At 52.1% G+C, this 15,534-nt stretch overlaps 1 protein-coding gene across 1 annotated transcript in view; it reads left to right on the forward strand.

The window, feature by feature from the left end:
- The window catches only part of NIBAN2 (niban apoptosis regulator 2), an 89,028-nt gene that overhangs the window by 53,130 nt on the left and 20,364 nt on the right, over positions 1-15,534 (forward strand). The window contains exons 3-5 of the mRNA XM_067542166.1: positions 8,821-8,949; positions 9,839-9,944; positions 12,929-13,096. Of these exons, the coding sequence (XP_067398267.1) occupies positions 8,821-8,949; positions 9,839-9,944; positions 12,929-13,096 (403 nt within the window). The remainder of the gene's footprint in view (positions 1-8,820; positions 8,950-9,838; positions 9,945-12,928; positions 13,097-15,534) is intronic.

Below are 15,534 nucleotides of genomic sequence, written 5' to 3' on the forward strand. Positions count from 1 at the left end.
TGGGGAGCCATATCGTTGGCCTGATCCTGAATGGTGCTGGGTAGCCATCACTCATTGACTCCAGGTGCAGGGAGACCAGCGGCCCGGTATGCGGAGCAGGGTATGCAATCAGCTCTTCAGGTCTCAGCACCCACAGCCGGGGCCGGGTTCTCAAGAGATTGGCACGCTGGGTGCTGAACTGTTTCTCGAATCCGGCCCTGACTGTAGGGTGCGGAGCCCTTGGACCTCTGGCCCGACATGTTTGAACCACTTCCTGCTTTGGGGAAAGGGTGGCTTGCTGCTGTGACTTGGCTCCCTGTGAGTCACCTGGCCCTATTCTGATGGAGCGCTGCAAGGACGGGACCCCTCCAGGAAGCAAGTGGGTTTGGTTCACTAACAGACCCTCTGTTCTTCCTGCCAGGCACCCATAGGAGCAATTTGAGTTTCTCAGTTCTGTCCACCTCTCAGCCTGCTTTTGATGTCCCTGGCTGGGCGGCCTGCCAGAATGACGGAGTTCCTGCTTAATGAGGCTCTGTGGATTAATGTGTCTCTAGTTTACACCAAGGCCTCGCTAAAGGGAAATTGCAAGGGGGGCAGGAGGGAATAGAGTGAAGCTGAGCTGTCAGGTCCTGAGTTTGTAATTTGCCTTTTAAGTTCTGATTAAAGCCTAGCAGGGTCTCATGAGATCTCTGCTCAGTATCTCCAGTATTGGGGAGGGAGAGCATAATAGGCACGCAATGTTTCCCTGAAAGCCTTTTCCAAAAGATGGGGTGTTAAGTGGCTTGTGCTGACTTACCAGGGTAGGTGGCTTATTACTGCACCTGGATAATAAAGGAGTGAGGATCTAGGGTATGAGCTGAGCAGTCCTGAGGGAGGAACCCTAGGGGCAGAAGGTTTGAGCTGAACTTTATTTTTGTTTGTTTAGGAGTTTAGGCTCTGCATATTGTAGCCTGTATGTGCAGAGCAGGTGGGGAAAGGTGTCTGCCCCTGAGTGGAAAGCAATGATGCAAGATGTGCTGATCCTGCCATGTAAAAATAGATGGATAGGGGGATTGTAACTTTGAGAGCAGGAATTCTCAAGAATCTGATCTGGTTTCCTTTAGACTAGCTAAAGCCATGACTACCGTGCTCTGCCCACCCAGAGAGCCACATGTAATGCTCATAAAACCGAGCAGATTGCAGATGGCTTCGTCTTTAATACAATGGTGCAGCCTATGGATTCTCCAGGTTTCAGTCTGCAATGATCAGTCTCGAGCCAGCAGGCGTTCCACTCCATTCATGTTTGGGGGACCGCAAGCTGAGCCCTATTGTGACCGTGGGCCATTGCTCCGTACTAAAGATGAAGTCTGCTCTTGCGTCGTGCGGTAGTTCAGTTCCTGCATGGGGACATGCCAAGATTGACTCCCTTTATCACACAAGCCACCCAAACCCAAGTGCAGTACTGAGAGTTGGACTTGTTGGGGTTCCCCTGCAGCGCCCCAGTGCACAGCTCGAGTCGTTGCTGCTGTTTGGTTGTTTCCCCAGGTTGCCTGACTCCCTACGTCTGAGGACTTGGGATGATCAGGGTTAGTGATGGCAACTTGGGGGCAAGTGGGTGCAGGGAAAGTCGCTAACCTGAGAGCTGGACGCGCTCCGTTGTTGGCAATGGTAAGATGGACGAAACCCCGTGCCACGCTGCAGATCTGATCAGCATGGCGCAGAGGCTGAGAGACGTATGCTGTTTGACGAGTCTTTCAATTCAAGGTGGCTCTTCAGGAAGAGGTGCCCCCAGGAGTGATCCAGGAGTTACTCCTTGAATCTAGAGCTTAGACAAAGTCTCTATAAATACGGGCAAGCCAGCCGCCCCCCGCCTGTATTGTAATGGCGGAGGTGAAACTGAGCATAAAAGCCATTTGTGCCCAGATGCTGTGTGTATGTGAGGGATCCTCTGGTGCAAGTGCCGGACTGACTGTCCTGAAACTAACACGTGAATAAATATGGCTTCTCTTGCTATCCCTGGTTCAGCATCTTTGCTTGCTCTCTGTCTCTAAAGATAGTATCTCCTGGCTGCTCTTAGCTCCTCTCAGAGTAGAAAGTCCTGTGCTGAATCTCTCCAGAACTCCCTTGATGCTCCAATTTTTTTACTTCACAGCCTGGCTTCCTCTTCTGGCTCCTACTGGGATGGAGAGAAACTCGTTAATGAAGGATGGATTTTTAGGATTATGGATTGCAGGAATTAGAGAAGGGGAAGAGCTTGATCTCAGTTTACACGTGCAGGGTCTAGTCCCCCTCCAGTGCACTGAAAACTGAGACCTAGGAAGGCAATTGCCAAATAATCCAAGGGGAGATTTAACTCCCATTTGCCTCTGGAAATTGCCTGACTGGCCAGTGTTCCTGCTTTGACTATGCGTAGGTGTCCCGACTCGGGGGCCCGAGGTCCCAATCACCATTTTGACCAGTAAGGCTGACGGGACCTCCACTGAAAGCCTGCCAATGAGCTGTAAGCGCTGACCACCGGGTTCAGCGGATTGACTTGTGGTGCCCATTTCTAGCTGTTGGCAGAGTAGTACAAACTGGAAAATCCAGATGATGCACTCTGTATAGGCTGAGATTCGGCAGCTGAGATAGGCTGAGACTCTGATATGCCCGCACGTCCTCTAAATAAGAGGAAGCATGACAGGCCGGGTAGAGCCCAGGACTGGACGTCAGGCGTTGTGGGTTCTGTGCCTACCTCTGCATCTTTCTGTCGCTTTCGGCGAGTCTCCTGAGCAGGTGCTCTCTGCCTCCGTGTTCCCGTCTTCAGACTGGAGACCACGCCTGGCTAACTCTGAAAGGGCTGCGCTGCACTTTCAACCTTCATACGGTGCTTGGGGATCCTCGGAGACCTCAATATTTCAGGGGCATTTTTTAATCATTAAAATACCGAATTCTTTGTTCTGCCTTACAAAGCACAGAGAAAGGAGTATCCCTAGAAAGCTGGTGAAGGGATCTGCGTTCAGTGATACCAGTGGGTGGGGGTGTTTGGACCTTCCCCACCCGAAATACGATCTCCCCCTCATCACTCAACTGCACCCTCCACCAGCCTCCTTCCATGACTATCGCTTCCAACTCTTTCCCTTCCCTGTTCCTGGGGTGTGTAACTTTGTCCCATATATCAGTGCCATTAACTACCTCCTACAAGATAATGTGCTCCTCCTGGAGGGTGGGGGGAGGGATGCCAGCCCCAGGAATCGCCTCCAGCATGTGTAAGCTGTGTTAAATGAGCCACCACAAAAATATTTAAAGGGTTCTTTTAATGGGCTACAGCACGTCTTGTGTAATTATGGTAACTGGGAGCCACAGGAAGACGGCTGAATTATCCTTCAGCTCTTCGCAGCGGCCCATTGTTTTTGGTTTTTATAAAAATTAAGCTTGTTGGTATTACAGCTGATCCGCCGCTCTCCAGAACGTAAACTATCAAAGCACATAATTGCACTGCTGTCTCTCTGCCCAGGGACAAAGTCCCAGATGGACAGACGCTCCATGGAATAACTTGCAAATATCTATGGCCTTTAATCCCTCAGGATCCCAAAGCACTTGAACTATATTAGCATTTGGCTGGGTCAGTGGAGGGGGAGGAGGGAGGGAGACAAACTGGCGCTTGACACAGTGAGGGGGGCTGTTGGCCGAGGACCCCAGGGCAAACCTCTGTTACAGATGACACTGTGAGATCGTTAATGTGCGTGCACAGCAGACAGGGCCGCTGGTTCTAAGATGTCTTCTGAAGGTGTCTGCACCATGTGAACTGCACTGAGCGTCTCTTAGAAAGGAGGAGAGAGTTGAACTTGGGGTCCCAGGAAATCTGGGCATTTCAACCCCCTGAGGTGGGCCCCACTCCGGGCTACCAGGAGAATGAGCTCGCCATGATGTGGGTCGGTTGCTGTTGCTCCGGACACGGTTAGGGCTTATCCGTTTCCCTGTGGAGACTGGAGTAGATATTGTGGAGAAATCTGTTCCGCCCCAGCTATTCTGGTTCAGTGTGCCTGTGTAGACAAGCCCTTGGTCGTCTTCCATCACAGTTCACACCTCCTGGCTTTTCATGATTTGGCTTTTTGCTGTTGTCTGTGACTTGCAGAAATCAATAGCAGGTCATCACCATGTGAGGCGGCGGAGTTGCTTTTCTGGCCGCAAATAAGATGCTGTCTCATGCCGGGGCATCGTGGACTACGATCTGTGTCCTTGTGACTAGCAGCCGTTGGAGGCTATGCCTACTGACTGCTCTCCTGGGGCAGAGCTGTAACCATGACCCAGGGCCTACGGAGGGGTCATGTGCTGATGGCGGGGGCCACTGTTAGTGCTCTCCTCCTGTAAGCCCAAGAACCGGGGCAGTCAATGTGCTGTGACTGCTTTAAAAATGGGTGTCCAGAATGAGGGGGGTTCAAACAGAAACCATTTCCCATGGCTGCCTCTTCCCCATTCTTCGTCTTCTGCTTGGTCCGGACGAGCCCCATCTCCCTGTGCACCTCTGATGGCAGTAGGTATTGGATCACTGCAGGGGAAGGGGAGGGCTGGCCACAGCTGGTGGAAGGGGGGTGCCTTGAGTGTAGGCCAGAAAATGCTTCTAGCTGTGATTAATCTATGGAAGAAACAATTAAAGAGGAACTGATGCTAAAAGGTAGCTCTCCAATCTTGGGACAGCCTCTCCTGCTCCTCCGCGGGCTGCTTGACTTCCCATCCTTGGAGTCTGTTGTGCTGGCTTCAAAGCAAGCTCCGTTTCAGGTCTTGGTGTCTGGCACTGAAAACCACCTCTCTCTCTTCTAGAAGGGATCTGGTGCATCAGCCTTCGCACCAAAGGGCTTGTCTGAACATTGTATCAGCCTGCACAGGGCATCTGCTGCGAATAAACATGGGTTTTAAAGAGCCACCCGTGTGCATCCCATTCGCACCACACCCCTCAGAGGTGCTTTGCAATGGGGCAGTGCCTGGAGCACAGACTGAGAGGAGCCTCTCTGCTAGATACTTTCTCACTCCTGAATACTGAGACCCAGCCTAATAGCTTCCCATCCAAATACCTGTCCTGTTACAATAATGACATAGTCGATCTACCCTGCCTTGGGTTTTCATGCCCTTCTCTCACACCTTGGCCTTTTAATCCTCCTGACGATCTAAAACCCCACTTGTTTGCCTCATTATGGTTTAGGATTAGCTTACCATTAACTTTTTTTAATGGCTCTCGCTGCCCACAGGTTTGAATTCATCACCTCCTTTATTTTCTACTTGCATTTTTCTTCTAAGTGCCTTGGAAATAGAGGAGAACTTCCTTGTTGCTATAAAGCACTGGATAGTGACCTGGAGGGAATGTTTTAGTGAAGCAATCAAGTGGATAGTGTAGGGGAGGGGGGAACAGGATACCTGATTTCTTTTTCTGGCTCTGCCTTGCACTAGCTGTGTGACCAGAGGCAAGTCCCTTTAAGGGACACCGTCAAGTTAACAATACACTTTTATCTGAACATTGATACCTAGCATTGGTACAGGCAGCACCAAATTACTAGAACTAAAAGAGGAGAGGAAACCACCCCCCGCCCCCGTCTGTCTTAGCAGATGTTGCTCTGTTTTTAGCCCTATATATTTTCCCACTCAGTTTCCCCTGTTGTTGTTTCTTCCTAGTGATATGAAACACACACCTACAAGAAAGTTTAAATTTAAAAAAAAAAAAAGGTGGCAAATGTGGTACCTAGTGATATCGAAAAAGAGAAATTGCTAGCAGTATTGGAGTTCAAGTTGATGGTGTCACTTTCTAACTTCTTCTGCATCTGAATGCTGGCCCAGTGATTAGGGAGCTAACCTGGGACTCTGGAGACCCTGTTTCAATTCCCTGCTCTGCCACACACTTTGGACAAGTCCCCGAGGCTATGTCTACACTGCAGTGTAAGCCCAGGGTTTGAACTCAGGCTCAAGCCTAGCCCTCTTTCTGTCTAAACACCCATTGCGCTGACTCAGGACCACATTGGGGTCCAAGCCAGGACCCAGGGTTCAAGCCCTATAGCTTTGCAGGTTTTGATGCAGCACCCACCGTGCTCTGGGAGTCCCCCCAAAGTATCCCATGGGCTGACTTTTTGTCCTCTGGACAGTCAAGTTTTCCCACGCTGCATCAGGAACAAAGGGCTAGAGCTGCCACATTTTGGGAGGATGCTAGGAAGTCTGGGATACGGGTGGTTGGACTCGGGCCTGTGTAATACAGGTTGGGACCCAGGATTCAAAAATTCACAACCTGGGGTTACAAATGAGTGTAGCTGCTGGGGTCTGCTAACTCGAGTTCTACTACCCCTGGGCTTACATTGTAGTGTGGACGCACCCTAAGAGCATGTGTCCTCATTGTAGAGTTAATCTGGGCGATCAGCAACTGAGTTAGCCTACTCCAGGTGTGGGCAACCCCCCTACAAAGCCAGCTGAGTGACGGTATCCTCATGGGTGCTGTGCTTCCCGTGTGTTGCTTGGACGCTGAATGTGTAGCCCGTAGTGCTTCGTGTTGCAGTAAGCTGAGCTGCTGTATGATTCTTTCCCAGTGAATTGTGGGGGGACTTGTTTGCCCTTCTGGACCCAAGGGGGCATTGTGGGAAGGCATTGGAGGACTATCAACACTCAAGTGGCTTAGCCTGAGTCCTTGCCGCAAAGTGCCACAGCAAAAGTGGAACCTGGGCTCTAACACACACCCCCAGCCAGGCCAGCTAGCCTGGTGAAAAGCACCACTCAGCTCTGGTGAGCGTGTTTTGTATGTGGATGGGAGCCAGGTTGGGGCAATGCTTGAGTTAACTCTGCAGTGAAGACATACACTTAGTCCTTGTGCCTCAGCCTCCCATCTGAAATATTGCTGGGGTGAGGCGGGTGGGGAGGGGGAGTCTGTGGATTTAGATCGCTTAGGCCTGCCTGATATCTCATCAGTACTGATCCTTTTTGCTGACTTTCATTGTGGAGGACTTGGCTACCAGACTGAGAGACACTCTGAGCAAGAAGTGCTTTTTGTTCTTGTTTATATTCCATGGGTCATAAACGTTCCCTGGAGAGTTCTCTTGGACCATTAGGCAAGCCTGTGTTTAGGATCCCAGAACAAGTTGTAACACACAGGAGCTCTCAGGGCAAAAAGCTTAGAAAGTTGAAGGCAGCACACTCCAATGGATGGGCCTTGTATGGACTAGGATGACCTGACTTCTATTTCCTGTACGGCCACTCACCTGCTGTGTGATGGTGGGCCACTAACTTCATCTGTTCCCCGCCAATGCTTTGTCTTATGCATTTAGATTATAAATTATTCAGGGAAGAGTGTGAGGATGGTGAGTCCCTGGTTACCGCCCTGCCTCCAGCGAGGTGTCGTGTCTTGTGCTTCACTGGGTGTCAGCTCTCTGGTACCACCAGCCTGTCAGCCATGCAAGTGCACTCCTCTGGTCTGTGCCAGCCCTCACGTTGCCTTACAGCTTAGCAATAGGTGCACGCTGGTTCCTGAGACCCTTTGGAGCATTCCCCCTGCGGTTTTCAGCCCCTTATCCACTGAACACTGACAGAAATACCGGGTCTGCTGTCCCCAAAGGAACACTATACGCCAGCTTGTGTGATTCAACTCAGGATCGGCACCTTGGCTAATATCACAGCACTGAGATATAGTTATAGTGAAAACCACAGGTTTATAGATCAGAGACTAAAGAGTCCGGAGATCGTGAGTAAGGAGACTGAAAACAAAGGATTACATATAAAACAAAATTCACAACATGCTTTCTAGAGACTAAACTTTACTAATAAGTTACTCTCTTGTCTAAAGAAGCTTTTCTTACCCTAAGTTTACTATAGCATCTTCAGCCAAGGCTAGCTGAGATTCTGTTTTCATGAATGAAAACGCACTGCCCATTTATTTCCTTGGTGTAGGACAAGGGGTTTCCTCTTTGCCTTCTATTATATCCCCAAAGCTCATTGTCTGTTCTCAGAGACAGGATAATGTCCCTTGGCTTGTTTTGCCTCTGTGCTGCTTCCTTGTTTACTTCAATAACTCCATATATAAATGGGCATCCACTGTCTCTCGTTTACAATGTTTAATTTACATCTAACCAAGAGAGAAGTGAATAAACATCTTGTGTCTGACAGAAAACCGGTTTCTCCACCTCTGCTATGATAAGAATCTGAGAACATATTTTCAGTGTAGACTCCTTACTACTTACATAGTATCTATAGATACATTTCACAATGATATCAATGACCAGTGTGACCTTGGCTTTCCTTTAAAATCTCACGTGACCTTTGGTGAACCAGAATGTAGATCCGAATCAGGATATTCTTGTAATGTCTTTGCCAGTTGGCATTCAGGTGTCCTTGGGTCATGTAGAGAGAGTTTCTTGCTATATACTGTGCCTTGCCCAATAATATCTGATCTGTGCTGGGGTCTAGGCATGACTGTGGTACAGATCAGTAAATTGAATGTGCTTTTTTGGTGGGGGAGCGGGAATGTAGTGGGCATGAGGATTCTGAAGGCAAGTATGATACACAGTGTGTTCATTGGTGCCCACTGCGCTCTTTCAGCTCTACGCTTTGGAGTATTTCTCCAGCCTGAGAGTTGAGAGATCTGGGTTCTAATCCTGGCCAGTTTTGTAACGGTGGGCAAGTCGCTTTACCTCTCTGCCTCCGCTTCCTTGTCGCTAACAAAATGAGGATCATGCTTGCCTAGATCTTGAGCTGTAGATGGAAAACACCATGCACTGTCAGAGCTAAGCATTTTTGGGCAGAGAGGCCGGATCGCCAGCTGATGTAAGTGGTTTGGCTTCACTGAATTTGGTTTCTCTAATGTGCCATAAATTCGCCTTCCTCCTCCGCTCACTGTGCTGTCTCCCCTCTGTGCAGGTCCCTCTGGAGGACCGTGTCATCATCTCGGGGAACCTCTTCCAGTACGTGGAGGAAAACAAGAAGTGGCGAAACCGCTTCAGCGTGGTGCCGCACAACTACGGCCTGGTGCTGTATGAGAACAAGCTGGTGAGGCCTTCGCCGCTTCTCCACCCATTTCCCCTTTCCTCTCCGCTTTGTGGTGGGTGGTTTTTTTGTCCAGGAGGCCTGTTTGGCACAGGTAGCGCCTGCCAGAGAATGTACCCCTTAAAGGAGCTCTCCTCCTTTCGAGGAGTCTTCAGCAACAGCTGTTCAAACAGCTCTTGCACATGAATGACACGTCACCAGTGCACTTAATGCTTCAAAGCAAGGGCTCCATGAGTCTGGCCTGTGTCTCCAGTTGAGGAATGGATGTAAGTGGCCTGGCTGGGGTCACAGAGCTGGGGAATCAAAGGGAAGCTTTGGACTTCCTCTCAGCTTCCTTTTTGCTGCTGCACCGGTTGAAGGGCAGTCCCCGAGCCGATTGACTGAGCTCTGGGATGCCCCCTCGCCAATGGGGAAGGCTCAGCTTGAGATATGGCGTTCCCCTGATGCAGTGGAACATCAGGGAGCCCACACTGACCTCAGGCATTCAACCTGCCTCCCGGCATGGGACATCCCCCTACCGGGAGCAGTCTCTGATACTGCGCTTCTGTGGGAGGCGTCTCAAAAGATGACCGTTTCCCTTCGCCCATCGCAATCCTCCAGCAAGGCTGCAGGCATCTGATTACTCTTCACACCAGCGACTATCCCCCATCCACAGTAGGTTCCCCTCCCACCCGTGTGCGCACTCCCCACCCCCCAACATCCCAGGAATCAGACTCTAGAAGATCTGTGTGGACAAGCCGTAGTGTATTAACCCCTGCCAAAGACAAGAGGTGAGGAGCAAGGCACGGGTCTTGCGTCACAGGGTTTCAGAGACGTGGGCTTGTTACAGATCTTGGCTTGAGCAGCTTTGGGAACTGCTCCCGGAGACTCACTGACTCTTCCTCCTTTCTAGGCCTATGACCGAGGGATTCGGCCTCGGCTAGTCCTCAACAGCGCTGGCTACAAAATCCTCACCTCCCTGGACCAGTATCTTGACCTTGTCAATAGCAGTTTACCAGGTAAGTCCACCCTGGGCCTATTGATGACATCCTGTCCCCAGCCGCTCTGCGCATGCAGGTGCAAAGGGAAGTGGGATAACGGAGGACGAAAACAGGTGATGTACGTCAGCCCCTCCATTAGTCCAGGCTGGCTTGTGTGTGTTTCCCTTCTGCTGCTATCCCAGGATGCTGTGCAGCATCTATAGGACCAGAGCTGGAGGCAGACATGGAGACGTACAATTTTGGTCCCCTTTTTCCCTGTCTAGCTCTCCTGGCTTCAGTGCTCTTCACTGGGGAGGACAAAAGGAGCCGGAGAGGTGGCTGCAAGGGACGTATCGAGAAGACAGCGTAGATAGGGAGGAGTGAAAATACCTGGTGTCCCGTGCTGTACCATGTAGACATGAACACTCCCTTGTGGGGTATGGGGCTCCCTCCTGCACAAGCTCCTTGAGAATGCAGGTGGTATTATATCCGCAGGGCCCTGTCATACCGTGTCTGCCCCCTTCTCCGGGTGCAAGGAAAGGAGCCTGTAACTTCTAGCCCCTGCTCTTCAGAGTCGGGCCCTTGATTTCCCTGAAACTTGGCAAAGGAGAAACCCCTCCGGCCAAATCTCTTACTCCCACCCTCTTGTTCGCAGAGGGCTGGGGTGGACGAGAAAACTGGGGGGAGGTGGAACGAAGCCCGTTTTCAAGGGCTTGGTGCCAGGTTTACCTTAGTGCAGGTTGGGAGCTGAGCAACTCCAAAAACCGGATCGCTGGGTGCTTGTCGCCTCCGATCTTGCAACCAGCTGGCTTAGGTCAGCCCAGCCAGGCCGTGCTGCCAGCCTCTCCCTTGCCTTCCCCTTGCAGCATCGCTGGGCAGATCTGGTTCTGGTTATGTGTGTGGATTTTTATTTTTTTTCCAGATTTTTAAATCCAGGTTAATCTTTGGTTATTTCCAAAATCCCATGGAACCACCGAGGTTTTAAGGAGCAGGGTTGTGGGGCTGGGAGTGGGAGTGGTACCCACTTGTAGAAACCCTCCCTGCCCCTGGCGAGAACCTGTTACCCGTCCCCTTCAGGGGCTCTTCTCTGAGTGGTGCTGCCTGGGGGTCTGTGGGGGGGACGCCTCTCTTCAGAGCAGAGCTGCTGCTGCTAGACTTTTGAGCTGCGGCTTGAGGGAAAAATGCCTCAGCACAGTGGTGTGTAAATAAACAGAGTCCGATTAGTGTGTCCCGCCAGTGTGTAAAATAGCACCGAGGTGGGGCAGGGAGGAGGGAGAGAAGGTTTCAGCAGGAGTGGCTTGAAAGGCATCTGTCTGAAGGAAGCTGGCCAGGAATAGCATGTTCCCAATGGGATAACAGAGCCTCTTCCTAGACTTCCTAGCTCGTATGAGCCAGGACGGCAGTGGAGGCCTCTTGAGTGGGCAGTGATTGGTATAGAGGGTGGGACAGATGCAACCTTCTGGAGGGTGTAGTTGTATAAGGCACAATATAAGCCCTTGAGGGACCTGCAGAATTGCACGGCTCAGCAGTTTCCCCTCACCCCAGAGCATAATGCACTAGGAGAGGGTTCTGCTTCCCTCCTGAGGTGGTGGTAGGGTTTGGTTGCTATTTGGGGTTGGGGGCACTGGACCCGGGCCAGTGGTCAGGCCCCACGCAGATAGAACCTGTGTCCCTAAAACAGGTGGAGGAGCTGGTGGTTGTGGGGCCGGGACGCTGAGATGTATTGTCCTCGCTGTGAAAAGCGTTTGGCCGGTGCATCTAAATGCCGCGTTACAAAGAGAGTGCAGACGTGCTCTCAGGTTAAGACCCTCCCATCCTCTGTGTGCTATGAGGCAAGCGCTGCCCCTGCATGCCGGCCCTTGTCGAAGGGACTCGTAAACGCCACAGCAGGAAATCTGCTCCTAGTTCATTGGCTCTTTCTGTATTCCGGGCGCTAAGCCTGCCGGATGTGGTGCTTCCCCTGCTGCTGCCTCCTCCTCCTCCAGGGCTCTCATCCCTAACAAAATCCAGTGATTCCAGATGGGAGCTCAGCGTGCCCGTCACCCATCCCTCTGCCGCTGCCATGTGGCAGCCTGAACAAATCTTCCCGTGATCTGTCATCAAATGGTACATGCCAAGGGCCCTTCAGCTGCTCTCTGAGCTCTCTGGGGCTGTTCCTTTTGGCCGCTTTAGCTCATGGTTGGGAGTGGAGATGCCTCCTCTGTTCCGGCCTGTTGTTCTCGGCTGCTTTTCCGGTGGGTGACCTCGTTGCTGGGATGCTCCTTGAGAACAGGAAGGGTAGCCTGGATCACCACCGCGACCTCAGGCAGAAGGACGGTGGAGGGCTTGGGGGAGGCTTTGGGATGTCTCCAGAGCTCGTTCTGGAGCACATGAAGACTGGGGTATAGTTTGGGGCAACAGATTTAGAAATGCCCCCTGCCTTGAGTCATCGAAGCTCCGGTGGAGCTGTCCTGCAGGCGAGCCTAGAGGAAAGCCTCGCCGCGGTGCCGATGCGTAGGCGTCACTCCCCCGGAACACGAACATTGCCACTGGCGCTCGGCGCCAAGCCCGTGGGCTGGGGCGTCTCATGCTGGCTGATGTGGCCCAAAGACCCGGAAGAGGGATGCAACCAAACGGTGCAAGTGCAGGCTGGAAGTGCTGAGACAAGAGGAAACGTTCCCGCTGGGATTATAATGCAGCATGGAATGGGCAGGGCTCTGTGAGACAGAGAAGGAAGCTGGTCCAGTAACGGCACCCAGTTAGTTTTAACTGGCCCCTTACTGGCCACAGACTGAATGGGCCCTGGAGACTGACCTCTCCTTGCATCCCGTGATGGGTCTGTGTTGAGGCCCCTTAGCGGGGCAGCGTAGGAAGCGGTGGCTGAGTGATGGAGGCCGTCAATCTCCATGGCACTCGGTCTAACACCTTTCATCCATGCCTTGCCCGTGGACCCAGAATGTGGGCCTCCCGGCTGGCCAGTTCCACGCAGTCTTTTCAGCACACGCCCATGACTCGAGATGTCTTTTTTCGATTTCTTTCATCAGGTACAACCCCCAAATCTGGCAATGCCCCGATCCTCAAGTGCCCCACCCAGTTTCCTCTCATCCTTTGGCACCCGTACTCCTGCCACTACTACTTCTGTGTGATGACCGGGAAGGAGCAGGACAAGTGGCGAGCGGTGTTCCAGGACTGCGTGCGACACTGCACCAATGGTAAGTGCAAGGCTCGGAGCTTCTCACTGAGAGGTTGGACCTTACGCGTCTCGGGCCTCCTTCCTTGTGCCCTGCCCCTGGGGAGGTGTGACTGTCGTGGTGTTACGAGCAATACATGCACAGACAGAATTGGTCCTTCCTCGAGTGCAGTCTGGCCCTGAGAAGCGACTGTCTTCGGAAACGGGGTGCCAGGTTTCTTTGTGTCTCTGTTACTGCTGTGTCAAACGTGCCCTGCTTAAAAATCAAACACCTTTTGTTTGTGAAATGGCAGCTCAGTGATGTATCTGTGTGTGTGCATTCAGTGCTCAGCACAGGGGGGGTCAGGTCCGCGACTGGCCTTCCTGGGTGCTACTGCAAGCTAAATAAGAATAAATCCTGGGAGCTGAGTCAAGCTGGGGGGGCTTCCTTTCTCATGCTAATAAAGACCCCGCTGGCCAAGTGTCTGTCTTCAAATTCAGTCTGCTGGCACACGCTTGCAGGTGTAAGAATTTTAACCCTGCAAGTGGAACTTACTTGGTAATTCCATCTTGGGGGTTTCTACAGCTGCCCATCCCCACAGTATCTGAGCATCCTCCATGTAAAATCGATAGCAATGAGCAAGTCCCTAGTGGACTCTACGGAGTCTTTGGTGCCTCTCTTTATTGGGATAAAACTTTGCTTGAGGTAGGGTTGTGGATGATTTGGTCGTTGGCTAGGAGGGGGTTGATCCATGAGTCCAAGTGGAATCAGTCGCTCTCCCCCACAGCGGCACTGGGTCTGCAGTGCTAACAGAAGATGAAAAGGGGTGTGGGGGAGGGCGGGGGGAGAGATCAGGGAAGTTGACAGATCTGACTCCCGTTAAACCTGGTGTCTTCATGCGACTGTCCCCAGTGAGATTGAGAAAACACCTTCATGAGCAAAACTGTTTCTAAAGGGAACGGGCTCCTTGCAAAACTCTCTCATTTGGGTGTCAGTGGCTGGCCTGCGCATTCCTGGGTTCTTCCAGTTGCCCTGTGAGAACCGCTTGCATGCGCTGCTGCTTTGGATGAAATAGCCCTTTTCTCACTTGAGACGGGTTTGGAGGGGAGGGGAGGGGTTCTCGTGGATCAGGATTTAGCAAAATCTCCGACAGTCTCGCTAGTGGAAATACATTTAACGTGAGAGCCTGGTCTGAACAGGGACACTGATACAGCCGCTGCTTACTCATCCATCTGCCACTGTGTATTAAAAGCCACCTCTGCTGACTTGAGTGGCTAAAATAAGGTGGCTGGGGTGTTGCTACTTTAATTCCTGCCTGCGCTGCAGAGTTTACATGGCTTTGGGAGAGCAAGCTGGAGTCTGGTCTGGCTCATGCATAGCCTGAATGGCTGACTAAATTCAGATTGCAGAATCTCCCGTGCTTTTCATGCCAGAAAGGATCCGGATTGGCTCTTGGGTCCCAGACAGAGTTTACAGGACTGGCAAACACCCCCATTTTCACTCAGCACTTTTGATTGGAAGCCCACACGATGGGATGCCATTTTAAGAATATTTTTAAAGGTCCAAAATCTGGGTGGTAACTGGTGAGATCCAGAGGGTAGGGATGAAATGCCAGGGCAGACATGGAGAGTAGATAGCCCCACAATGACCAGTGTGCTGCAAACTAGACAGGCTTTTCTTTTAAGCCAGCTGCAGCTGCCCTGGATGATGCCTGAAATAGCTCCTGGCCCTGTCCTGTGTTCAGACAGGGAACTAAAGCACATGGAGTTCTGCAGTGCCTGGTCCAGACAAACCATCTTTCCCTTGGTAGGTGGCCTCAAGCTCTGTGGAGGGGGTGAGAGTTCAAGGTGAAAGCAGGACTAGTTGGCCTGCCATTGCCTGGACTCCAGGCTGTGATGAGAGGAACAAAACCTGTGAGGTTTGGATACTGATCGGCACAGTTAAGCATCAGGGTAAGGAATCTGGTGGGTGATTTTTAGGGTGAAGGGGCAGAGAGAGAGACTCCTTCCTTCTCCCCAGAACCTCACCAGCCGGTGAAGACCTAGGACCGCCTCAAGGAGGGTTTGGGGGCCCATAGGTACCTCGATCCCAGAAGGGTTAAAGTGCAGGAGGGGGGAGACTGACCTGCACTGTGGGGTGGGCAGGGACAGGTTGGCTAAGTCCTTGGCCCACAGCCCGGCAGAGAGCCGGTTCGGAGTCACAGCTGGCTCTGTGCTCCTTTCCTGGGACCACCGTGCATGGGGCTCTCGATGCACCATGGGCCCAACACCCAGGCACTGGAACTGACCGAGGGGAGCCAGAGCTCGCTCCGAGGGTGCCTGAGCTGGCTGGCTCCAGCGGAGCTGCTTCCCCTCTAGCTGCGTGGCGGGATACGCGCTTGGATACCGGCAACCCATGCTTGGCATGGCACAAAAGGCCTCGCGCTGGGCCTACTGGCCTGGCTGCCTCTAAAGCAGTTGCCTCCCTGCCCTAATTAGGAG

This window comes from Emydura macquarii, unplaced genomic scaffold (assembly GCF_026122565.2).
Source record: "Emydura macquarii macquarii isolate MOO-44397 ecotype Brisbane River unplaced genomic scaffold, CSIRO-AGI_Emac_v2 contig_691, whole genome shotgun sequence".
Taxonomy (NCBI): Eukaryota; Metazoa; Chordata; order Testudines; family Chelidae; genus Emydura; species Emydura macquarii.